The 27,088-nt window shown below is 39.1% G+C and overlaps 1 protein-coding gene across 1 annotated transcript; it reads left to right on the forward strand.

Annotated features, from left to right (window-relative positions):
* Window positions 1–512: 512 nt before the first annotated feature.
* Window positions 513–26,116, forward strand: lrrc40 (leucine rich repeat containing 40). The gene is made up of 15 exons (XM_061978457.1): window positions 513–761; window positions 6,524–6,705; window positions 6,769–6,842; window positions 6,918–7,047; window positions 7,107–7,230; window positions 7,352–7,491; window positions 12,404–12,576; window positions 12,653–12,743; window positions 17,285–17,330; window positions 19,447–19,549; window positions 19,733–19,840; window positions 19,908–20,015; window positions 23,317–23,394; window positions 23,462–23,647; window positions 25,929–26,116. The coding sequence occupies exons 1-15, from the start codon at window positions 617–619 to the stop codon at window positions 26,032–26,034; spliced, it is 1,794 nt and encodes a 597-aa protein (XP_061834441.1). The 5' UTR covers window positions 513–616; the 3' UTR covers window positions 26,035–26,116.
* The last annotated feature ends 972 nt before the right edge of the window (window positions 26,117–27,088 follow it).

Here is a 27,088-nt window from a genome sequence, read left to right on the forward strand (position 1 = left end):
AAAACGACAATTATTTATTTTATTTTGTTATTTTGGGGGTCTTTTTGCAGAAAAATATTGTTTTGTATTCGTATCAATCCAAAACATGTAGCTATAATTAAATTAAAGTTTGATTCAAATAGTATAAAATGCAGTATTAAAAAAAAAAAAAAGCCAAAGGAAAATGTTTTATTTTATTTTGTTATTTTTGTTTTTTTTACAGAAAAATATTGTTTTGTATTTGTATCAATCCAAAACATTTAGCTATAATTAAATGAAAGCTTGATTCAAATAGTATAAAATGCAGTATTAAAAAAAACGACATACCTAATACTGTATATTTTTCTGTGTATTTTGAATAAATGACCTACATGGAGCAAATTGCTCACAGATAATATGAAAAGCATCGTTTACTAATACTGTACTTACTGTAATGTAGAGATGCGCCCTCTGCTGGTCCCTATGAGGAACGTTTAAGGCGCGACGGTAATATATCAAACCTGGAGCTTTTATTGTGAAGGAATACGGAAGTGATGTGTTTAGCAGCTCTTGGCGGGCGGAAGTGAGCGGGGTCTGTGCCTGGTGGAGATAAACAGCCCAGATAAGAGGACTGGTTTGAAGTTAAACGTCGAGGAAAATGTCTCGTTTGATAGGAAAGAAGCCGGTGGACTCTTTGCGGGGCTTCAGGGCGCCGATAAGCGAGCCAACGGTCCCGTATGGCGTCCTCAAGGCGGCTCGCAGCAGCGGACAACTCAACCTGTCAGGTCGAGGGCTGACAGAAGGTACTTTTAGTTTTAGTCACTCTGCTATAAGATCAATAACATGTTATGGCGGAAATAGCCGAATTGTTGCATCCAAATGTGGACTAAACGGTGTTCTTTTTTCGAGTTCAAACCACTGGATGTATTTTACTTTGAAGCAAGGCGGAAACTGTGACGTCACTGGTCAGCGGCGCTAATTAATGTCATTGGCAGTAACATAAACATGTTATTCTTATTTTTTTTAAATTTTGTAAACCTTTATTTAGAAATTTCAACATTTACAAAGAGTAGAGAAATAATAATCAACGTAAGTACAAAACCGCGCCATGGGGTTGTAAATTCAAAGTAACTAAAATAGAATGCAATATATATATATATATATATATATATATATATATATATATATATATACACAGGTAAAAGCCAGTAAATTAGAATATTTTGAAAAACTTGATTTATTTCAGTAATTGCATTCAAAAGGTGTAACTTGTACATTATATTTATTCATTGCACACAGACTGATGCATTCAAATGTTTATTTCATTTAATTTTGATGATTTGAAGTGGCAACAAATGAAAATCCAAAATTCCGTGTGTCACAAAATTAGAATATTGTGTAAGGGTTAAATTTTGAAGACACCTGGTGCCACAAACTAATCAGCTGATTAACTCAAAACACCTGCAAAGGGCTTTAAATGGTCTCTCAGTCCAGTTCTGAAGCCTACACAAACATGGGGAAGACTTCAGATTTGACAGCTGTCCAAAAGGCAACCATCGACACATTGCACAAGGAGGGAAAGACACAAAAGGTTATTGCTGAAGAGGCTGGCTGTTCTCAGAGCTCTGTGTCCAAACACATTAATGGAGAGGCAAAGGGAAGGAAAAACTGTGGTCAGAAAAAGTGTACAAGCGATAGGGATCACCGCGCCCTGGTCAAGATTGTGAAAAAAAAACCATTCAAAAATGTGGGGGAGATTCAGAAGGAGTGGACAGCTGCTGGAGTCAGTGCTTCAAGATCCACCACCAAGAGACGCTTGAAAGACATGGGTTTCAACTGCCGCATACCTCGTGTCAAGCCACTGTTGACCAAGAAACAGCGCGCAAAGCGTCTCACCTGGGCTAAGGAAAAAAAGAGCTGGACTGCTGCTGAGTGGTCCAAAGTCATGTTTTCTGACGAAAGCAAATTTTGCATTTCCTTTGGAAATCGAGGTCCCAGAGTCTGGAGGAAGACAGGAGAGGCACAGGATCCACGTTGCCTGAAGTCTAGTGTAAAGTTTCCACCATCAGTGATGGTTTGGGGTGCCATGTCATCTGCTGGTGTCGGTCCACTCTGTTTCCTGAGATCCAGGGTCAACGCAGCCGTCTACCAGCAAGTTTTAGAGCACTTCATGCTTCCTGCTGCTGACCTGCTCTATGGAGATGGAGATTTCAAGTTCCAACAGGACTTGGCGCCTGCACACAGCGCAAAATCTACCCGTGCCTGGTTTACGGACCATGGTATTTCTGTTCTAAATTGGCCCGCCAACTCCCCTGACCTTAGCCCCATAGAAAATCTGTGGGGTATTGTGAAAAGGAAGATGCAGAATGCCAGACCCAAAAACGCAGAAGAGTTGAAGGCCACTATCAGAGCAACCTGGGCTCTCATAACACCTGAGCAGTGCCAGAAACTCATCGACTCCATGCCACGCCGCATTAACGCAGTAATTGAGGCAAAAGGAACTCCAACCAAGTATTGAGTATTGTACATGCTCATATTTTTCATTTTCATACTTTTCAGTTGGCCAACATTTCTAAAAATCCCTTTTTTGTATTAGCCTTAAGTAATATTCTAATTTTGTGACACACGGAATTTTGGATTTTCATTTGTTGCCACTTCAAATCATCAAAATTAAATGAAATAAACATTTGAATGCATCAGTCTGTGTGCAATGAATAAATATAATGTACAAGTTACACCTTTTGAATGCAATTACTGAAATAAATCAAGTTTTTCAAAATATTCTAATTTACTGGCTTTTACCTGTATATACAACAAACAAAGTGTAAAGCCATAGGCTCGCACAATTTCAGTAAATAACTTAAATTTGGAACACAGCATCATCGTTTTCACAGCTTTTTGGTTGTTAGAGGTAGAGAGTGTTTTAACGTAGAGTTCTAATTTTTTTTAAAGGCACAAAAAACAGGTCGGGTATTGAGAAACTTACATTTATGAATATAAAACTAATAGACATGTTAATAAGTAGACGCAGCATTGGCTGCTGTGACGCGAGAAATTGGGCCGCCATCTTGAAGTGGTGATGAGGAGCCGACGAGCAGCCTAAACTGACAGTTGACTGGTAGAAAACAAAGATGCTAAACTGACAGTTGACAGGTAGAAAACAAAGATGCTAAACTGACAGTTGACAGGTAGAAAACAAAGATGCTAAACTGACAGTTGGCTGGTAGAAAACAAAGATGCTAAACTGACAGTTGACAGGTAGAAAACAAAGATGCTAAACTGACAGTTGACAGGTAGAAAACAAAGATGCTAAACTGACAGTTGACAGGTAGAAAACAAAGATGCTAAACTGACAGTTGGCTGGTAGAAAACAAAGATGCTAAACTGACAGTTGACAGGTAGAAAACAAAGATGCTGAACTGACAGTTGACAGGTAGAAAACAATGATGCTACACTGACCGTTGACAGGTAGAAAACAAAGATGCTAAACTGACAGTTGACTGGTAGAAAACAAAGATGCTAAACTGACAGTTGACAGGTAGAAAACAAAGATGCTAAACTTGACAGTTGACTGGTAGAAAACAAAGATGCTAAACTGACAGTTGACTGGTAGAAAACAAAGATGCTAAACTGACAGTTGACAGGTAGAAAACAAAGATGCTAAACTGACAGTTGACTGGTAGAAAACAAAGATGCTAAACCGACAGTTGACAGGTAGAAAACAAAGATGCTAAACTGACAGTTGACAGGTAGAAAACAAAGATGCTACACCGACAGTTGACAGGTAGAAAACAAAGATGCTAAACTGACAGTTGACTGGTAGAAAACAAAGATGCTAAACTGACAGTTGACTGGTAGAAAACAAAGATGCTACACGGACAGTTGACTGGTAGAAAAAGTAGAACACGCAAAAGTTTTTTCTTACTTTCACTATTGTGTAGACTTCCACACTCAAACGCAACGATGCAAATTATCAAAACAAGATAACCACCTGTGTCGTCATTAAGCTTCATATATGTTCCTTTTGACTGTACATGTACTGTAAATGTATAATGTATTTATATTATTCACATGTGAAAAATGCTGTATAATAGACTGTATTTATATTATTCACATGTGAAAAATGCTGTATAATAGACTGTATTTATATTATTCACATGTGAATAATGCTGTATAATAGACTGTGTTTATATTATTCACATGTGAATAATGCTGTATAATAGACTGTATTTATATTATTCACATGTGAATAATGCTGTATAATAGACTGTTTATATTATTCACATGTGAATAATGCTGTATAATAGACTGTATTTATATTATTCACATGTGAATAATGCTGTATAATAGACTGTATTTATGTTATTCACATGTGAATAATGCTGTATAATAGACTGTATTTATATTATTCACATGTGAAAAATGCTGTATAATAGACTGTATTTATATTATTCACATGTGAAAAATGCTGTATAATAGACTGTATTTATATTATTCACATGTGAAAAATGCTGTATAATAGACTGTATTTATATTATTCACATGTGAATAATGCTGCATAATAGACTGTATTTATGTTTTTCACGTGTGAATAATGCTGTATAATAGACTGTATTTATGTTATTCACATGTGAATAATGCTGTATAATAGACTGTATTTATGTTATTCACATGTGAATAATGCTGTATAATAGACTGTATTTATGTTATTCACATGTGAATAATGCTGTATAATTGACTGTATTTATATTATTCACATGTGAAAAATGCTGTATAATAGACTGTATTTATATTATTCACATGTGAATAATGCTGTATAATAGACTGTATTTTTTTCACATGTGAATAATGCTGTATAATAGACTGTATTTATATTATTCACATGTGAAAAATGCTGTATAATAGACTGTATTTATATTATTCACATGTGAATAATGCTGTATAATAGACTGTATTTATATTATTCACATGTGAATAATGCTGTATAATAGACTGTATTATTTTCACATGTGAATAATGCTGTATAATAGGCTGTATTTATGTTATTCACATGTGAATAATGCTGTATAATATACTGTATTTATATTATTCACATGTGAATAATGCTGTATAATAGACTGTATTTATATTATTCACATGTGAACAATGATGTATAATAGACTGTATGTATGTTATTCACATGTGAACAATGATGTATAATAGACTGTATGTATGTTATTCACATGTGATTAATGCTGTATAATAGACTGTATTGATGTTATTCACATGTGAATAATGCTGTATAATAGACTGTATTTATGTTATTCACATGTGAATAATGCTGTATAATTGACTGTATTTATATTATTCACATGTGAAAAATGCTGTATAATAGACTGTATTTATATTATTCACATGTGAATAATGCTGTATAATAGACTGTATTTTTTTCACATGTGAATAATGCTGTATAATAGACTGTATTTATATTATTCACATGTGAATAATGCTGTATAATAGACTGTATTTATATTATTCACATGTGATTAATGCTGTATAATAGACTGTATTTATGTTATTCACATGTGAATAATGCTGTATAATAGACTGTATTTATGTTATTCACATGTGAATAATGCTGTATAATTGACTGTATTTATATTATTCACATGTGAAAAATGCTGTATAATAGACTGTATTTATATTATTCACATGTGAATAATGCTGTATAATAGACTGTATTTTTTTCACATGTGAATAATGCTGTATAATAGACTGTATTTATATTATTCACATGTGAATAATGCTGTATAATAGACTGTATTTATATTATTCACATGTGAACAATGCTGTATAATAGACTGTATGTATGTTATTCACATGTGAATAATGCTGTATAATAGACTGTATTTATGTTATTCACATGTGAATAATGCTGTATAATAGACTGTATTTATATTATTCACATGTGAACAATGCTGTATAATAGAATGTATTTATGTTATTCACATGTGAATAATGCTGTATAATAGACTGTATTTATGTTATTCACATGTGAACAATGCTGTATAATAGACTGTATTTATATTATTCACATGTGAACAATGCTGTATAATAGACTGTATTTATGTTATTCACATGTGAACAATGCTGTATAATAGACTGTATTTATATTATTCACATGTGAACAATGCTGTATAATAGACTGTATTTATATTATTCACATGTGAATAATGCTGTATAATAGACTGTATTTATATTATTCACATGTGAACAATGCTGTATAATCGAATGTATTTGTTATTCACATGTGAATAATGCTGTATAATCGACTGTATTTATGTTATTCACATGTGAATAATGCTGTATAATAGACTGTATTTATATTATTCACATGTGAATAATGCTGTATAAGAGACTGTATTTATATTATTCACATGTAAAAAATACCTAAGTATTTATTGTCTATTGTGAGCGAACTGTGGTGCTGAATATCCCCCAGGGATCAATAAAGTACTTTCTATTCTATATAAAGTTGAAGTGTAGCCAACCAACCACGTACAGCTTGTGATGTTTGCGCCGTCAGTGCCTACGAACGTGTTTCGTCTCAACGTGGACACGCCGGAGGAAGCCAAGCAGAACGTCTCCTTTGGCGCCTCGGAGCGCTGGTGGGAGCAGACGGACCTCACCAAGCTGCTGCTGTCCTCCAACCAGCTGACCAGCTTGTCGGAAGACATCGGACTGCTCCCCGCGCTCACCACGCTGGACGTAGGTGAAAACCAACTTTGGTTTGTGTTGATGGTCCTAACGCGTGCAACGTTGCCTCCGCAGCTGCATGACAACCGGCTGCAGACGTTGCCGAGCGCTTTGGGACAGCTGCAGGAGCTGCAGCAGCTGCAACTCAGGTACGATTGAGCACTGACTCACTCTGGAGTGGAGCGTTAATCCGGCGTGTTCTTGTTGGCGTGGCGTGTGAGCAGTCACAACCAGCTGACGTCGCTGCCGCTGGAGGTCTTCTCTCTGAAGAGCCTCAGAAGCCTCACGCTCCAGCAGAACCAGCTGGAGGTCCTGCCGGAGGAGCTGGGACAGCTGGAGGCGCTGACCGAGCTGGTAGGGACCCCTCCACCGCTTGCACGCATGGACGCGTCTCACCTTGTGGTTGCTTGCAGGATGTGTCTAATAACCAGCTGGAGGAGCTCCCCTCCAGCCTGGGTCGTCTGTGCTGCCTGCAGAAGCTCAACCTGAGTCGCAACAAGCTGGCCTGTCTGCCCCACAGCCTGGCACGGCTCACCAGTAAGTCCTGGCACCTCCTGCTTTCCCTTCATGCATCCTGAAATCTCACCTGCAGGTTAAAACGATAGCTAGTGAAGTGCTTGAGGGAACCACAACAAGGCGTTTGTGCTGGATTCCACAGATGTGAAGCTCCTGGACTGCAGCAACAACATGCTGAGTGACATTCCTCCCAGCCTGTCCCAGATGCTGGCTCTGGAGCAGCTCTACCTGCGACACAACAAGCTCCACTTCCTCCCACAGCTTCCCGCTCCCGCGCTCCAGGTAACGCCAAAGGCACCTTTTTAGTGTTTTTTCATTGAACCACAATATAACCACGATATTGTCCAACTCTTAATTACCGATTCCGATATCAAGCGATACCGATATATACCGTGGTGGAATGAACACATTATTATGCCTATTTTTGTTGTGATGCCCCGCTGGATGCATTAAACAATGTAACAAGGTGTTCCAAAAATAAATCAACTCAAGTTATGGAAAAAAATGCCAACATGGCACTGCCATATTTATTATTGAAGTCACAAAGTGCATTATTTTTTTTTAACATGCCTCAAAACAGCAGCTTGGAATTTGGGACATGCTCTCCCTGAGAGAGCTTGAGGAGGTTGAAGTGGGCGGGGGGTGTATATTGTAGCGTCCCGGAAGAGTTAGTGCTGCAAGGGGTTCTGTTGTGTTTATGTTGTGTTACGGTGCGGATGTTCTCCCGTAATGTGTTTGTCATTCTTGTTTGGTGTGGGTTCACAGTGTGTAACAGTGTTTAACTTGTTTATACGGCCACCCTCAGTGTGACCTGTATGGCTGTTGACCAAGTATGCCTTTGTGTGTGTGTGAAAAGAAGTAGATATTATGTGACTGGGCAGTGCCTTTAAGGTTTATTGGCGCTCTGTACTTCTCCCTACGTCCGTGTACACAGCGGCATTTTAAAAAGTCATACATTTTACTTTTTGAAACCGATACCGATAATTTCCGATATTACATTACATTAATATCGGCAGTCCGATATTATCGGACATCTGTAACCACAATCTATTTGTGGTGGTGGGTTGTGAAAACATGAATGAATAGATGTACCGTATTTTCCGCACCATAAGCCGCCCTGGGTTATAAGCCGCGCCTTCAATGAACGGCATATTTCAAAACTTTGTCCACCTATAAGCCGCCCCGTGTTGTAAGCCGCATCTAACTGCGCTAAAGGAATGTCAAAAAAACAGTCAGATAGGTCAGTCAAACTTTAATAATATATTAAAAACCAGCGTGATGTGGGCGCGCATGGAGTCGTATATCAACATGGACGGAGCTGCGTGAAAAAAGCCACCCGGCCTCTTCGCGTAAACTTACCTTAACCACTCGCTCATCTTTTCTTCATCCATCCATCCCTTCGAGTTAGCTTTTATGATGACGCCGGCTGGAAAGGTCTCTTTTGGCAAGGTCTTCCTTTTGAATATCACCATGGGTGGAAGTTTCTGGCCATTAGCATGGCAAGCTAGAACCACAGTGAAGGATGACTTCTCATTCCCTGTGGTGTGAATATTCACCGTACGTGCTCCCGTTGTATCCACAGTGCGGTTCACAGGAATATCAAAAGTCAGTGGAACCTCGTCCATGTTGATAATGTTCTCTGGCCGGATCTTTTTTTCAGCTATCTTGTTTTTACAATATGCACAGAAAGTAGCCAGCTTTTCTTGAAAGTCTTTAGGCAGTTGCTGTGAAATAGTAATCCGTGTGCGGATGGAGAGATTGCGTCTTTTCATGAACCGGAAACCTGTCGCTTAGTAGGAGCCATTTTGTGGTCTTTACAGATGTAAACACACAAAGGAAATGAAACGTAATATCCGCGCGCTTCTTCTTCTTCTACGGGGGCGGGTGGTTGCTTACAGTAGAAGAAGAAGCGCTTCCTCTTCTATGGGGGCGGGTGCTTACCTTGGCGGTTGCTTGCCGTAGAAGAAGAAGCACTTCCTCTTCTACGGGGAAAAAAGATGGCGGCTGTTTACCGTAGTTGCGAGACCGAAACTTTATGAAAATGAATCTTAATATTAATCCATATATAAAGCGCACCGGGTTATAAGCCGCACTGTCAGCTTTTGAGAAAATTTGTGGTTTTTAGGTGCGGCTAATAGTGCGGAAAATACGGTACCTATAGGAGTCTGATTATTGGTGAGGCATTTTTAATTTTGAGTAAATCCAGGGGAATTTTTTGTTTGGAATTATTATTATTATTAATATATTATTTACTTTAAGTCATTTTCCCCCGAGCAGACATAGCAAGCTTACTGGGGCACGAAAATCTGTTGTTCAGCCAACCAAGGGTAGCTGAGTGGTTAAAGCAGCTAGTTTCCCATCAAAGAGGACTGAGTTCAAATCCCAGTCATGGCCGAGCAGTGACTGGGTATCTCCGGGTTGGAGGTTGACCAATTAGCTCTTCTGGGTCTGACAGAAAATTAAAGTAATAATTGGAAAATGAAATGAAAACTTGAGTAATTGGAAATGTATTAATTAATGATAATGAACAAATTATTAATAAAAAATGTTTTATGTTGATTTGATTTTTTCAATTAACCAATTTCACTGTTCATTAATTAACCAATTACTTTTTTGGTTTCATTTTCTAATCATTACTTTATTGCTAATTATCTGTCAGACCCAGAAGAGCTAATTGGTCAACGCCCACAATAATTAATTATTCATGTTCCTATTCCCACCCATCCCAGCCTAGGAATTACGATGGTACACTTACCGACTTTAGCCTCGGCACACAGGAGGAGCTAACACCCGAGGTTACCCCTTTTGGACTATAGACTATTTGTTATTATTATTACCCATACTTACCTTTTTAACTATAAGTTAATTAACTCACTACCACTTAGCTTTACTCTGTGTGGGGGAGGTGAAACACCCCCACATTGTCCGGCGTCCCCACTCCTGCATTCTTTGGCTTGGCAAGCCGATCGACCAGACTGGGATTGAACCCAGGACCCTTTGATTGGGAGCTAGCTGTTTTGACTTGGATTTGAACCTAGTACCCTTATAATTGGTAGGTAGATGCTTTAACCACTCAGCTATCCTTGGTCAGTTGAGGAGCAGATTTCGGGCCCCAATGACATATGTAAATGAGAACCTGTCTCAGTAAACTACAATGGAAGTGAAACAAAAATTCACTCTTTTGACTGGAGCATTGTAACCTGAACGGGATTCGTACCCATACCCCTTGGTTCCCAGTGTAAACCACTCAGCTACCCTGGGCTTTACTTACTGACAGATTTTGGGCCCCATTGCCATATTAATTTGGGACCCTGTCTCAGTATACTATCAAAGAGATGCGATAAAACACTAACTCTTCCAACTAGAGTTTTGTAAGTTACCAATCAGTCCTATCGCCTCCAAAGAAGTTGCACACTATTTTCCAACAATAACAACAACAACACACCAACTGTTAATCATCTCTATTTGGAGCAAAACAGCTCCATTTTTGTTTCATCTGACCACAGAACTTTCCTCCAGAAGGTCTTATCTTTGTCCATGTGATGTCAGATGAAACAAAAAATGGAGCTGTTTGGCCACAATACCCAGCAATATGTTTGGAGGAGGAAAGGTGAGAGGCCTTTAATCCCAGGAACACCATTCCTACCGTCAAGGGACATGTAAGCAAATATTAACATTGCTGTATGTATACTTTTGGCCCTCACATTTTCAGTAGAGCCATAATAAATTCATAAAAGAAGCAAACTTCATGAATGTTTTTTGTGAGCAACAAGTATGTGCTCCAATCACTACATCACAAAAACATAATAATGATTGGAAAGTCAAGACAGCCATGACATGATGTTCTTTACAAGTGTATGTACACTTTTGACCGCCACTGTATTTATATTTGCATTTTGTCCTCCCAGTGTTGTGGGTGTTTTGATAATCAGCAAATACTTTGCATATTGATGAAGACCGACTCAAAATGGATTGCACATCTTATTCTGCTCACTTAAAACCTCTAAAGGCTTAGTGGCCACATGCGTGGACAGCACCTTTTAGCTCTTATTTCCAAAATTGTGTACACTACTGAATTGGGGTCTTATGGCCACTTATGTGGACACTTATACTGTCATCTGGTGGTGTCAGATGAGTGTAACATACAATGGAATTTGGGAATAAAAAGTGTAAAAATAAGACTAAACATGAAGTACACGTTTGTGTACTTATGGACTAAGTACATCATATAAAACGATGATTTTTTTTGTTTTTATTCTAATTAGGGTCCAATATGCCCAAATAGCAAAGAGAAATGAAAAAAAAGCATGTAAACAAACAGCTTGGGCCTTAAGAGGTTAAGGGACGCAATCCACTTTGCACACGTTTATTAGATCAACTTTGCGTGTGTTTTAGTACATTTTATTTTATTTTTTTTAAGACATGTATCTCGTGTCTTAAAAAAAAAGTATTAATTTTATTTTATTTATTTATTTATTTATTTTAAGACATGTATCTTGTGTCTTTAAAAAAAAGTATTAATTTTATTTTATTTTATTATTTTTTTAGACATGTATCTCGTGCGCACGAGAAACTTTTTATAAAGTTCTAAAAAAAAATATTATTTTATTTTATTTATTTTTTTTTAAGACATGTATCTCGTGTCTTAAAAAAAAAAGTATTAATTTTATTTTATTTATTTATTTTTTTTAGACATGTATCTCGTGCGCACGAGAAACTTTTTATAAAGTTCTAAAAAAAAATTTTTTTTTTATTTTATTTTTTTTAAGACATGTATCTCGTGTCTTAAAAAAAAAAGTATTAATTTTATTTTATTTATTTATTTTTTTTAGACATGTATCTCGTGCGCACGAGAAACTTTTTATAAAGTTCTGACTTTTTTTTTTTTTTTTTTTTTTTAATCTTTTTTAAGACATTAAAGGTTAAGGGACGCAATCCACTTTGCACACGTTTATTAGATCAACTTTGCGTGTGTTTTAGTACATGTAAACGTTTAGTAAATCAGGCCCGAAGTGTTGAAGGGGTGTGGCTTAACTTCTCAGTTTTTACGCCTTAGTCCTCCAAACCACTAGGGGGAGGCATATCGTTAACTAGAAATGTTAACTTATTTAGCATTAGCGCTCACTCATCTGGTTGGCATTTCGACATAAAAAACACAGAATGTTTAAATGTGTGTGTGTGTGTGTGTGTGTAGGAGCTGTATCTTGGCAACAACCAGATAGAGATGCTGGAGGCGGAGCATCTGGCCAGCTTGTGCGTCATCTCTCTGCTGGAGCTGCGAGACAACAAGATCACGGTGCTGCCCGAGCAGATGTCCACGTTGACCACGCTCACACGCCTCGACCTCACCAACAACAACATCGGCATGTAAGATCGCTCGTTCCACGCGTAACTTCCTCTTTCCTTTCTATATGAGTCTCTTTTTTTTTTTCCCCTCGGTCAGCCTTCCCGCATCGCTCAGCCTGCTGCCCAACCTGAGTACTCTGTTGCTGGAGGGGAACCCTCTGCGTGGGATCAGGAGGGAGGTGCTTACTGTAGGTGACCTTACTTTGCTGCCGTCACCCAACACACTTCTCAATTATTGTCATCGACGCTATTGAACTGCACATACACTCACTGGCCACAAGGGGCGACAGGATCTTTCCATGGTGTCATGTTACTGCAATGCATGTTATATATATTTTTTTGCCATGGGGAGGCCAGTACGGAGTCCCTAAAGGGACAGGGGGGAAAAAAATGTTTTTATAATTTATTTTTTTATTTTCTATTCAGACATGTATCTTGTGCGCACGAGAAACTTTTTATAAAGTTCTAAAAAAAATTTTAAAAAAAAATTCCATCCATCCATCCATTTTCTACCGCTTATTCCCTTTGGGGTCGCGGGGGGCGCTGGAGCCTATCTCAGCTACAATCGGGCGGAAGGCGGGGTACACCCTGGACAAGTCGCCACCTCATCGCAGGGCCTAAATAAATATTATTTTTTTAATTTTATTTTTTAAGACATGTATCTCGTGCGCACGAAAGTTTCTCATAACTTAAAAAAAAAAAAGTATTAATTTTATTTTATTTATTTTTTTTTTTTTAGACATGTATCTCGTGCGCATGAGAAACTTTTTATAAAGTTCTAAAAAAAATGTATTATTTTTAAGACATGTATCTTGTGCGCACGAAAGTTTCTCATAACTTAAAAAAAAAAAGTATTAATTTTATTTTTTTTATTTTTTATTTTTTTAGACATGCATCTCGTGCGCACGAGAAACTTTTTATAAAGTTCTAAAAAAAATTAAAAAATTAATTATTTTTTAAGACATGTATCTCGTGCGCACGAGAAACTTTTTATAAAGTTCTAAAAAAAAAATTAAAAATGTATTATTTTTTAAGACATGTATCTCGTTCGCACGAGAATCTTTTTATAAAGTTCTAAAAAAAATTTAAAAATGTATTATTTTTTAAGACATGTATCTCGTGCGCACGAGAAACTTTTTATAAAGTTCTAAAAAATTTTTAAAAATGTATTATTTTTTAAGACATGTATCTCGTGCGCACGAGAAACTTTTTATAAAGTTCTAAAAAAATTTAAAAAATGTATTATTTTTTAAGACATGTATCTCGTGCGCACGAGAAACTTTTTATAAAGTTCTAAAAAAATTTAAAAAATGTATTTTTTTAATTTTATTTTTTAAGACATGTATCTCGTGCGCACGAAAGTTTCTCATAACTTTAAAAAAAAAGTATTTTATTTTTTATTTTTAAAAATTTTTTAGACATGTATCTCGTGCGCACGAGAAACTTTTTATAAAGTTATAAAAAAAAATTAAAAAATTAATTATTTTTTAAGACATGTATCTTGTGCGCACGAGAAACTTTTTATAAAGTTCTAAAAAAAATAAAATGTATTTTTTTATTTATTTTATTTTTTAAGACATGTATCTCGTGCGCACGAAAGTTTCTCATAACTTAAAAAAAAGTATTAATTTTATTTTTAAAATATTTTTAGACATGTATCTCGTGCGCACGAGAAACTTTTTATAAAGTTCTAAAAAAAATTAATTATTTTTTAAGACATGTATCTCGTGCGCACAAGAAACTTTTTATAAAGTTCTAAAAAAAAAATTAAAAAATGTATTTTTTTTATTTTATTTTTTAAGACATGTATCTCGTGCGCACGAAAGTTTCTCATAACTTAAAAAAAAAAGTATTAATTTTATTTTTTATTTTTTAAATTTTTTTAGACATGTATCTCGTGCGCACGAGAAACTTTTTATAAAGTTCTAAAAAAAAATTAAAAATTTATTATTTTTTTTATTTAATTTTTTAAGACATATATCTTGTGCGCACGAAAGTTTCTCATAACTTAAAAAAAAGGATTAATTTTATTTTTTATTTAAAAAAATTTTTAGACATGTATCTCGTGCGCACGAGAAACTTTTTATAAAGTTCTAAAAAAAAATTAAAAAATTAATTATTTTTTAAGACATGTATCTCGTGCGCACGAGAAACTTTTTATAAAGTTCTAAAAAAAATTTTAAAAATGTATTTTTTTTTATTTTTTTTTTTAAGACATGTATCTCGTGCGCACGAAAGTTTCTCATAACTTTAAAAAAAAAAAAGTATTAATTTTATTTTTATTTTTTTTTAGACATGTATCTCGTGCGCACGAGAAACTTTTTATAAAGTTCTAAAAAAAAAAAAAAAAATTTATTATTTTTTAAGACATGTATCTCGTGCGCACGAAAGTTTCTCATAACTTAAAAAAAAAGTATTAATTTTATTTTTTATTTTTTAAATTTTTTTAGACATGTATCTCGTGCGCACGAGAAACTTTTTATAAAGTTCTAAAAAAAAAAATTTAAATGTATTATTTTTTAAGACATGTATCTCGTGCGCACGAGAAACTTTTTATAAAGTTCTAAAAATAAAATAAAAAATGTATTATTTTTTTTATTTTATTTTTTAAGACATGTATCTCGTGCGCACGAAAGTTTCTCATAACTTAAAAAAAATTAATTTTATTTTTTATTTTTTAAATTTTTTTAGACATGTATCTCGTGCGCATGAGAAACTTTTTATAAAGTTCTAAAAAAAAAATTAAAAATGTATTATTTTTTTTATTTTATTTTTTAAGACATGTATCTCGTGCGCACGAAAGTTTCTCATAACTTAAAAAAAAAAGTATTAATTTTATTTTTTAAATTTTTTTAGACATGTATCGCGTGCGCACGAGAAACTTTTTATAAAGTTCTAAAAAAAATTTAAAAAATGTATTATTTTTTAAGACATGTATCTCGTGCGCACGAGAAACTTTTTATAAAGTTCTAAAAAAAAATTTTTAAATTAATTTTTTTTATTTTATTTTTTAAGACATGTATCTCGTGCGCACGAAAGTCTCTCATAACTTAAAAAAAAAATTATTAATTTTATTTTTTAAATTTTTTTAGACATGTATCTCGTGCGCACGAGAAACTTTTTATAAAGTTCTAAAAAAAAATTAAAAAATGTATCTTTTTTTTTTTTTTAAGACATGTATCTCGTGCGCACGAAAGTTTCTCATAACTTAAAAAAAAAAGTATTAATTTTATTTTTTATTTTTTAAATTTTTTTAGACATGTATCTCGTGCGCACGAGAAACTTTTTATAAAGTTCTAAAAAAAAAATTAAAAATGTATTATTTTTTAAGACATGTATCTCGTGCGCACGAGAAACTTTTTATAAAGTTCTAAAAAAAAATTAAAAAATGTATCATTTTTTTTTTTTTTTTTAAGACATGTATCTCGTGCGCACGAAAGTTTCTCATAACTTAAAAAAAAAAGTATTAATTTTATTTTTTATTTTTTAAATTTTTTTAGACATGTATCTCGTGCGCACGAGAAACTTTTTATAAAGTTCTAAAAAAAAAATTAAAAATGTATTATTTTTTAAGACATGTATCTCGTGCGCACGAGAAACTTTTTATAAAGTTCTAAAAAAAAATTTTAAAATGTTTTTTTTTTTTAATTTTTTTTTTTAAGACATGTATCTCGTGCGCACGAAAGTTTCTCATAACTTAAAAAAAAAAAGTATTAATTTTATTTTTTAAATTTTTTTAGACATGTATCGCGTGCGCACGAGAAACTTTTTATAAAGTTCTAAAAAAAATTTAAAAAATGTATTATTTTTTAAGACATGTATCTCGTGCGCACGAGAAACTTTTTATAAAGTTCTAAAAAAAAATTTAAAATTAATTTTTTTTATTTTTTTATTTTTTAAGACATGTATCTTGTGCGCACGAAAGTTTCTCATAACTTAAAAAAAAGTATTAATTTAATTTTTTTTTTTTTTTTTTTTTTTAGACATGTATCTCATGCGCACGAGAAACTTTTTATAAAGTTCTAAAAAAAAATTAAAAAATGTATTATTTTTTAAGACATGTATCTTGTGCGCACGAAAGTTTCTCATAACTTAAAAAAAAAAGTATTAATTTTATTTTTTAAATTTTTTTAGACATGTATCTCGTGCGCACGAGAAACTTTTTATAAAGTTCTAAAAAAAAATTAAAAAATGTATTATTTTTTTTATTTTATTTTTTAAGACATGTATCGTGCGCACGAAAGTTTCTCATAACTTAAAAAAAAAAGTATTAATTTTATTTTTTATTTTTAAAATTTTTTTAGACATGTATCTCGTGCGCACGAGAAACTTTTTATAAAGTTCTAAAAAAAATTTTAAAAATGTATTATTTTTTAAGACATGTATCTCGTGCGCACGAGAAACTTTTTATAAAGTTCTAAAAAAAATTTAAAAATGTATTATTTTTTTTATTAAATTTTTTAAGACATGTATCTCGTGCGCACGAAAGTTTCTCATAACTTAAAAAAAAAGTATTCATTTTATTTTATTTTTTTTAAATTTTTTTAGACATGTATCTCGTGCGCACGAGATACATGTCTAAAAAAAATTTTTAAAAATAAAAAATTATTACATTTTTTTTTTTTTTATAAAAAAAAAAAATGTTTCCCCCATGTCCCTTTAGGGGCTCCGTAGGCCAGTGAGTAGAAACCTGATAACAAAATGTTGTCTTCCTCTGTCTTCGTCATAGAAAGGAACCAATGAGCTTCTGAAATTTCTGAGAGGAAGAGTCAAAGGTACTGCAAAGGTGCTACAGTGGACTCTTTTTCCATTGTTCAAGTCTATTTAAGCAACATTTTTCATAACAGACACTGCTATGCACCATTTTAGAGAGAGTCAAGAAATAAGATGGCTCATTTACTTTGGCTAAAGGCACTGGGGCTGTGTTTTAGTTTGTGCACTTGCATACTGTCTAGGGCCGGGCGATAAAAGGATATCAATATACATCAAAATAGAAGCTGTTGCGTTTTTGGACCAGTTGTTCCTCCCAGGGAATTCAAGTCACAAATCGCTCCTAAGCTCTTTACGACACTTAAAGCTGAGTTGAAAAACCACCAGAGACAGAATAGGTATTTTGTAATATATTGGCAAAGCTTTGCAAATATACTTTCACAGAAACAGCATAGAACATTCGGATCGCCCCGCTAAAATGGTCTGTCTTCCCAACGCCAAAAACCCCTCTTTTCTTCCCCCTCCCTAGCCATAACACATGCACAACGTCTCCCTAGTCATAATACATTACAAAGAACTCAAGGTTAACACACACAGTTTACTTGCTAGAGTAAAGAAAGACAATGTAATGGAAAACACAAGCTGTTTTCAAATATGACTATGAAAGAAAATAAGTAACACTAAAATTCGGATATATGTAAATATCTGCCTCCGACAACGCTTAATCAAAAATAAAAGATGCGTTGGATTTATTCTCGTTGGAAGAAACCGGAAGTGATCGCTGATCAGTGGGAGTGCCACGCTAACAGCCAATCGGGTAACAGTGTCAACTATCAGGTTTGGTTGCACCATCTTGTTGTCTCGCGGTCGATTTATTTGCACGGAGTGAAAAGAGAAAGTAAAAAATGAAGAAATTGTGAATAAAAGAGGAAAAGTCACCTCTATTATGGCACTTTATTGGATTATTTTCAAAAGACAGTAGTCAGACCAATGTGGTCTGTAGATTAGACTTGGACAAACTGTATCGATCCACACAGCAGCTCAGTTACAAAGGATGGAAAGGGTAATGATGGAAAGGATAATGCACACAAGGGCACAAAAAGAGGGTGAAAACAAAAGGTATAAAGTAGACAAAAAATGTACCATAGTAGTGTTGCGTTTTGGACCAGTTGTTCCTCCCAGGGAATTCAAGTCACAAGTCGCTCCCAAGCTCTTTACGACACTTAAAGCTGAGTAGAAAAACCACCAGAGACAGAATAGGTATTTTGTAATATATTTGCAAAGCTTTGCATATATACATTGAGACCAGTCCAGCATAGAACATTCAATCGCGCCGCCAAGATGGTCTGCCCCCCCCCTGACAAAACCCTCTCCCCTCTTAAGTCTCTCTTCCTCCCACCCTGGCAGTCATGTCTCTCCAGCCAAAACACATGCCCATTATCTCTCTCTCTAACATTCCTCACTCAAGGTTAAGCACACAGTTTTGCAGACAACCAAAAGACCACAATTGGAAGAAAAACACTAGCTGTTTTGTAATATGATTATGAAATAAAAAGAAGTCACACTTAAATTCGGATATATGTAAATATCTGCCTCCGACGATTCCCCCTTCAGATCTTCTAAAAAGATCTTTATCACTAGTACAACACTTCTAAAATACGCCCCTCTTTGAGCAAGCTAGTAAAAAATTAAAAGCATAGTTACATGGGAGATAAACGGATGGAATCTATGTCAATGTCGTCACTCTCAGGGAAGGAAACTAGCATTTCTCGAAAGTCACCACTTTGCTTGACCCCCTTCAGTCCATCCAGCAGGAAATATCAACAAAGAGAGGTAGCTAACATAAAAGTGATAACTTCAGAATGCTTGCCCTGACATCACAGGTAATAATACCACACCACCTCAGTCAGCCGCGCTCGCCCTTTAGAGCACTGTTTTGCAACCTTTCTACGCACTGTTGAGTTTTGACAAATTGAAAGGATTTTTTTAAGTGCGCCAAATAGTCCGAAAAATAGAGTATACTGCACAAACTTGACATAGTAGACTTAATAAAGTATGCAAGTGCATGAAGGTGAGACACAGCCTTATTCTAAACTATCCATCCATCCATTTTCTACCGCTTGTCCCTAACTAGTGTGAGCTAATTGTAGCTAATGCTAGCCCACTAACTGTGACTTTTAGAGGAGCCTGACAGTGCCGGAGACAAGCAGACGGCCATGACGCTGCCCAGCCAGGCCGCCATCAACCTCCATAACATCAAAACTCTCAAGACGCTGGTGTACAGGTGAGCGAGGCCAGTCGACGTAGTAAGACGCCGGTGTACAGGTGAGTGAGGCCAGTCGACGTAGTAAGACGGCGGTGTACAGGTGAGCGAGGCCAGTCGACGTAGTAAGACGCCGGTGTACAGGTGAGCGAGGCCAGTTGACCTATAAAACCCAACCAAGCGGGTACATATGTTCACGCTCAGGGACAATAAGGCCGACCGCGTCCCGGACGAGCTGTTCGAGGCCGCCAAAGGTCACGGCGTCACGTCCGTCGACTTCGGCAAGAACCAGCTGACCGCCGTGCCGCACAGGTGAGCAAGCGCCGGTCACGGCTGTGTGGTGTGGTGTGGTGTGGTCACCGTGTGTTTGCACGCGCAGGCTGGCGGAGCTGCGGGGGACCCTGGCGGACCTCAATCTGTCGTTCAATCGACTCACCTGCTGCGATCACGTCCCCGGGCTGCAGCAGCTGGCGCACCTTGACCTCAGGTATGTGCGCACACTAGAGATGCGCGGATAGGCAATTTATTTCATCCGCAACCGCGTCAGAAAGTCGTCAACCATCCGCCATCCACCCGATGTAACGTTTGATCAGAACTGCACCCGCCCGCCATCCGCCCGATCTAATATAGATGATGCAAGGCATTAGTGAGCCTGCCAACTACTCCGGTTTTCCCGTAATTCGTACGGTTTTCATCAACCTATTCCGGGTTTTTCATTAATTAAAAAAAAAAAAAAGGGTGAAAACTACGCGAATTGCACCTTGTGCAGACAAGATTTTTCGATCGGACACGGAGGAATTAGCGATGTAAAAGACCACGTTGGGACAAAAAAACACAAGTCTAATGCCGTTGCTAGCGATACAAGTGGAAAACTTTCAACGTTTTTCGTCGCCCAAACAGATTCTTTGGATGTGATAAATGCCGAAGTTTTATTTACGGAGGCAATAATTGAGCATGGACTTCCAATCGCACTGGCTGATCACATGGGACAGTTAAATGTTTGTAATGCAACCTTTAAAAATCATTACGCGGTGATCGCGGTCCCAAAAATAAACTTTTCTTGCATGATAATGTCCAGAAAAATTCGCTTTATATTACGATAGAGTCCTTTTAATGAATGAGTTTGATGGTTTATCACAAACCTTAAATGAAAGAAGTCCTTTGTTCTCCTGCACCATGGCCTTGCTTCGTGTTTGGTGCGCAAGCTTTATAACCTCACTGAGGTTATAAAGCTTTTTGCCTGTTAAAGAAAGGAGACTGATCCAATGCAGCACAGACTTTCGCGTGCCACGCTGTCACGACCCAGACGCACACCAGTGCGCAATCATATGGGAGCCGCGCTGAGCGCACCTCCAAGCGCGTCTCGCTGCCGGCGACGGCCGGGTATATGGGCCCGACGCTCCAGCGCCATCCATTTTCAGGGCTAGTTGATTCGGCAGGTGGGTTGTTACACACTCCTTAGCGGGTTCCGACTTCCATGGCCACCGTCCTGCTGTCTGTATCAACCAGGGTGAGCCCCACCCCTTTCGTGAGCGCACTGCGCGCGGAGTGACCCCTGTTACGCGCCCCCGGCAACAGGGGTGGCGGGCAGGTAAGCTGCGCGGGCGGAGCGCGCGGAGTGACCCCTGTTACGAGCCCCCGGCCACGGGGGTGGCGGGCAGGTAAGCTGCTTACCTGCTGCGCGTGACGCCGGCCGCGGCGAAGGCGGACGAGGCGGGGTGTCGGTGCGGTGGGCGCGGTGGTGACCCTGGACGTGCGTCGGGCCCTTCTCGCGGATCGCCTCAGCTACGGCTCCCGGTGGGGCCCTCTCGGGGGAAGGGGCCTCGGTCCCGGACCCCGGCGAGGCGTCCCTTCTCCGCTCCGTAAAAGTGTCCATCTCTTTTCTTTTTTTCTTCTTCTGTTGTGGCATATGCTGCAGGTGCCTGCTCGTTTTTCGTATGTGGGTAACAACATTTAACTATGTATATATACAGGTAAAAGCCAGTAAATTAGAATATTTTGAAAAACTTGATTTATTTCAGTAATTGCATTCAAAAGGTGTAACTTGTACATTATATTTATTCATTGCACACAGACTGATGCATTCAAATGTTTATTTCATTTAATTTTGATGATTTGAAGTGGCAACAAATGAAAATCCAAAATTCCGTGTCACAAAATTAGAATATTACTTAAGGCTAATACAAAAAAGGGATTTTTAGAAATGTTGGCCAACTGAAAAGTATGAAAATGAAAAATATGAGCATGTGCAATACTCAATACTTGGTTGGAGCTCCTTTTGCCTCAATTACTGCGTTAATGCGGCGTGGCATGGAGTCGATGAGTTTCTGGCACTGCTCAGGTGTTATGAGAGCCCAGGTTGCTCTGATAGTGGCCTTCAACTCTTCTGCGTTTTTGGGTCTGGCATTCTGCATCTTTCTTTTCACAATACCCCACAGATTTTCTATGGGGCTAAGGTCAGGGGAGTTGGCGGGCCAATTTAGAACAGAAATACCATGGTCCGTAAACCAGGCACGAGTAGATTGTGCGCTGTGTGCAGGCGCCAAGTCCTGTTGGAACTTGAAATCTCCATCTCCATAGAGCAGGTCAGCAGCAGGAAGCATGAAGTGCTCTAAAACTTGCTGGTAGACGGCTGCGTTGACCCTGGATCTCAGGAAACAGAGTGGACCGACACCAGCAGATGACATGGCACCCCAAACCATCACCCAACCATGCAAATTTTGCATTTCCTTTGGAAATCGAGGTCCCAGAGTCTGGAGGAAGACAGGAGAGGCACAGGATCCACATTGCCTGAAGTCTAGTGTAAAGTTTCCACCATCAGTGATGGTTTGGGGTGCCATGTCATCTGCTGGTGTCGGTCCACTCTGTTTCCTGAGATCCAGGGTCAACGCAGCCGTCTACCAGCAAGTTTTAGAGCACTTCATGCTTCCTGCTGCTGACCTGCTCTATGGAGATGGAGATTTCAAGTTCCAACAGGACTTGGCGCCTGCACACAGCGCAAAATCTACCCGTGCCTGGTTTACGGACCATGGTATTTCTGTTCTAAATTGGCCCGCCAACTCCCCTGACCTTAGCCCCATAGAAAATCTGTGGGGTATTGTGAAAAGGAAGATGCAGAATGCCAGACCCAAAAACGCAGAAGAGTTGAAGGCCACTATCAGAGCAACCTGGGCTCTCATAACACCTGAGCAGTGCCAGAAACTCATGGACTCCATGCCACGCCGCATTAACGCAGTAATTGAGGCAAAAGGAGCTCCAACCAAGTATTGAGTATTGTACATGCTCATATTTTTCATTTTCATACTTTTCAGTTGGCCAACATTTCTAAAAATCCCTTTTTTGTATTAGCCTTAAGTAATATTCTAATTTTGTGACACACGGAATTTTGGATTTTCATTTGTTGCCACTTCAAATCATCAAAATTAAATGAAATAAACATTTGAATGCATCAGTCTGTGTGCAATGAATAAATATAATGTACAAGTTACACCTTTTGAATGCAATTACTGAAATAAATCAAGTTTTTCAAAATATTCTAATTTACTGGCTTTTACCTGTATATATATTTCCCAATTGGTTTAACTGCCACCCGCAAAAAAAAAAAAAAAAATCTAATTAATCCACCCGACCCGACCCACGCGCGGATAAAATCTTATTTTTTTTAATTTCATCCGCCCGATCCGCGGATAATCCGCGGACTCCGCGGTTGTGTCCGCAAACCGCGCATCTCTAGCGCCCACACATCACACAGACGCACACGTGACCATCGAGTGCTACCTTGTTTCCAGTAACAACCTGCTGAGCGACTTGCCAGCCGAGCTGAAGAACGTGGCCAAGCTGCACTCCGTCGTCCTCAGCTTCAACAAGTAGGCTGCAGCCTTCTCACACGCGTCCTTCCAAGGGAAAGTCTCATTGAGCATCTCGCCGTCGCAGGTTCAAGTCCTTCCCGGAGGTCCTGTATCACATGGTCTCCCTGGAAACGGTCCTGCTGGCCAACAACCAGGTGGGAGGCGTGGATCCCTCCCGCCTGGTGCAGCTGGTCCGCCTGTCCACGCTGGACTTGTCCAACAACGACCTGCTCAACGTCCCGCCTGAGCTGGGCCTGTGCACGGGGCTGAGGTAGGCGTGAACATCATCTGGCATGGTCATGAGAACAGTTTCTTCCTTCTGACGAACGTTGTGAAATAACTCTGGATTAATCTGTCACTAACTCATGCTCACGTCGTCATCTTTTTGCTTTGCTCTATTCACCACTGCACTGTTATTTATTGAAGTACTTGTTTGTTCTTAGTTCATCATCGTTATTTATTGTTCACATTGAACAATAGAGCACATCGTACGAAGTCAAATTCCTTGTGTGTTAAACATACTTGGCCAATAAAGCTCATTCTGATATGAACACAAATACCACGCCTGAACTGGCTGCAGACAGAAAACAAGAAGTGTAGTTTGGAAACTAAGCTCTTATTTTTGGGGGGGCATCTAGTTACCTTTCTACTTTGATGGTGTTGGAATATTCGTAGAGGCAAAAACTCGGACATGGGAGGAGTTCGGTGAGGCCATGGAAAACGACTTCCGGACGGCTTCGAAGCAATTCTGGTCCACCATCCGCCGCCTCAGGAAGGGGAAGCAGTGCACTATCAACACCGTGTATGGTGAGGATGGTGTTCTGCTGACCTCGACTGCGGATGTTGTGGATCGGTGGAGGGAATACTTCGAAGACCTCCTCAATCCCACCAACACGTCTTCCTATGAGGAAGCAGTGCCTGGGGAGTCTGTGGTGGGCTCTCCTATTTCTGGGGCTGAGGTTGCTGAGGTAGTTAAAAAGCTCCTCGGTGGCAAGGCCCCGGGGGTAGATGAGATCCGCCCGGAGTTCCTTAAGGCTCTGGATGCTGTGGGGCTGTCTTGGTTGACAAGACTCTGCAGCATCGCGTGGACATCGGGGGCGGTACCTCTGGATTGGCAGACCGGGGTGGTGGTTCCTCTCTTTAAGAAGGGGAACCGGAGGGTGTGTTCTAACTATCGTGGGATCACACTCCTCAGCCTTCCCGGTAAGGTCTATTCAGGTGTACTGGAGAGGAGGCTACGCCGGATAGTCGAACCTCGGATTCAGGAGGAACAGTGTGGTTTTCGTCCTGGTCGTGGAACTGTGGACCAGCGCTATACTCTCGGCAGGGTCCTTGAGGGTGCATGGGAGTTTGCCCAACCAGTCTACATGTGTTTTGTGGACTTGGAGAAGGCATTCGACCGTGTCCCTCGGGAAGTCCTGTGGGGAGTGCTCAGAGAGTACGGGGTATCGGACTGTCTGATTGTGGCAGTCCGCTCCCTGTATGATCAGTGTCAGAGCTTGGTCCGCATTGCCGGTAGTAAGTCGGACACGTTTCCGGTGAGGGTTGGACTCCGCCAAGGCTGCCCTTTGTCACCGATTCTGTTCATAACTTTTATGGACAGAATTTCTAGGCGCAGTCAAGGCGTTGAGGGGATCTGGTTTGGTGGCTGCAGGATTAGGTCTCTGCTTTTTGCAGATGATGTGGTCCTGATGGCTTCATCTGGCCAGGATCTTCAGCTCTCACTGGATCGGTTCGCAGCTGAGTGTGAAGCGACTGGGATGAGAATCAGCACCTCCAAGTCCGAGTCCATGGTTCTCGCCCGGAAAAGGGTGGAGTGCCATCTCCGGGTTGGGGAGGAGATCTTGCCCCAAGTGGAGGAGTTCAAGTACCTCGGAGTCTTGTTCACGAGTGGGGGAAGAGTGGATGGTGAGATCGACAGGCGGATCGGTGCGGCGTCTTCAGTAATGCGGACGCTGTATCGATCCGTTGTGGTGAAGAAGGAGCTGAGCCGGAAGGCAAAGCTCTCAATTTACCGGTCGATCTACGTTCCCATCCTCACCTATGGTCATGAGCTTTGGGTTATGACCGAAAGGACAAGATCACGGGTACAAGCGGCCGAAATGAGTTTCCTCCGCCGGGTGGCGGGGCTCTCCCTTAGAGATAGGGTGAGAAGCTCTGCCATCCGGGAGGAGCTCAAAGTAAAGCCGCTGCTCCTCCACATGGAGAGGAGCCAGATGAGGTGGTTCGGGCATCTGGTCAGGATGCCACCCGAACGCCTCCCTAGGGAGGTGTTTAGGGCACGTCCCACCGGTAGGAGGCCGCGGGGAAGACCCAGGACACGTTGGGAAGACTATGTCTCCCGGCTGGCCTGGGAACGCCTCGGGGTCCCACAGGAAGAGCTGGACGAAGTGGCTGGGGAGAGGGAAGTCTGGGCTTCCCTGCTTAAGCTGCTGCCCCCGCGACCCGACCTCGGATAAGCGGAGGAAGATGGATGGATGGATGGAATATTCACACAGTGTGGGATGAGAACCAGAATGTGAAACCTACTTTGTGCATGTTTTGTCTCTCAGGTGTCTCAGTCTGGGGGGAAATCCTTTCAGGACGCCACGAGCCGCCATCGTTGCGAAAGGAACCGACTCCGTGCTGGAGTACCTGCGGAGCCGCATTCCCACATGACCCCTCAGACTCTGAGAGCCATGCCAAATACTTCAATGTTTACAATCATTTGTGAGTAATTAAAGATACATTTTTGACACTTGTGTTCTTTTCTTTGCATTGTTTCTGGCGAGACAACCCTATTTTTTCGAGTAACTCTCTTATAAGAAGCAGCAAATTAGATTTTTTTTATTTTTTTTAATTGGCCTATATACAAAAATATCAGCTGATCTGGGGCAGAGATATCTTCCAAGACCTGAACAGAGTGTCATTTGCTTGAAAGGTTATGAAACTTTAAAGAGCAATCACACCTCTTGGGTCAGAGTCTAAACAGCTCATTCATATCCAGTGTTGGGACTAACGCGTTACAAAGTAACGCGTTAGTACCTAGTAACTAGTACCGTATTTTCCGCACCATAAGGCGCCCTGGGTTAAAAGCCGCGCCTTCAATGAACGGCATATTTCAAAACTTTGTCCACCTATAAGCCGCCCCGTGTTGTAAGCCGCATCTAACTGCGCTAAAGGAATGTCAAAAAAACAGTCAGATAGGTCAGTCAAACTTTAATAATATATTAAAAACCAGCGTTCTAACAACTCTGTTCACTCCCAAAATGTACGCAAATGTGCAATCACAAACATACGTATATCAACATGGACAGAGCTGCGTGAAAAAAGCCACCCGGCCTCTTCGCGTAAACTTAAACTTACCTTAACCACTCGCTCATCTTTTCTTCATCCATCCCTTCGAGTTAGCTTTTTATGATGACGCCGGCTGGAAAGGTCTCTTTTGGCAAGGTCTTCCTTTTGAATATCACCATGGGTGGAAGTTTCTGGCCATTAGCATGGCAAGCTAGAACCACAGTGAAGGATGACTTCTCATTCCCTGTGGTGCGAATATTCACCGTACGTGCTCCCGTTGTATCCACAGTGCGGTTCACAGGAATATCAGTTGCTGTGAAATAGTAATCCGTGTGCGGATGGAGAGATTGCGTCTTTTCATGAACCGGATCCCGGTCGCTTCGTAGGAGCCATTTTGTGGTCTTTACAGATGTAAACACAAAGGAAATGAAACGTA

Source organism: Nerophis lumbriciformis, linkage group LG18 (genome assembly GCF_033978685.3).
Source record: "Nerophis lumbriciformis linkage group LG18, RoL_Nlum_v2.1, whole genome shotgun sequence".
NCBI lineage: Eukaryota > Metazoa > Chordata > Actinopteri > Syngnathiformes > Syngnathidae > Nerophis > Nerophis lumbriciformis.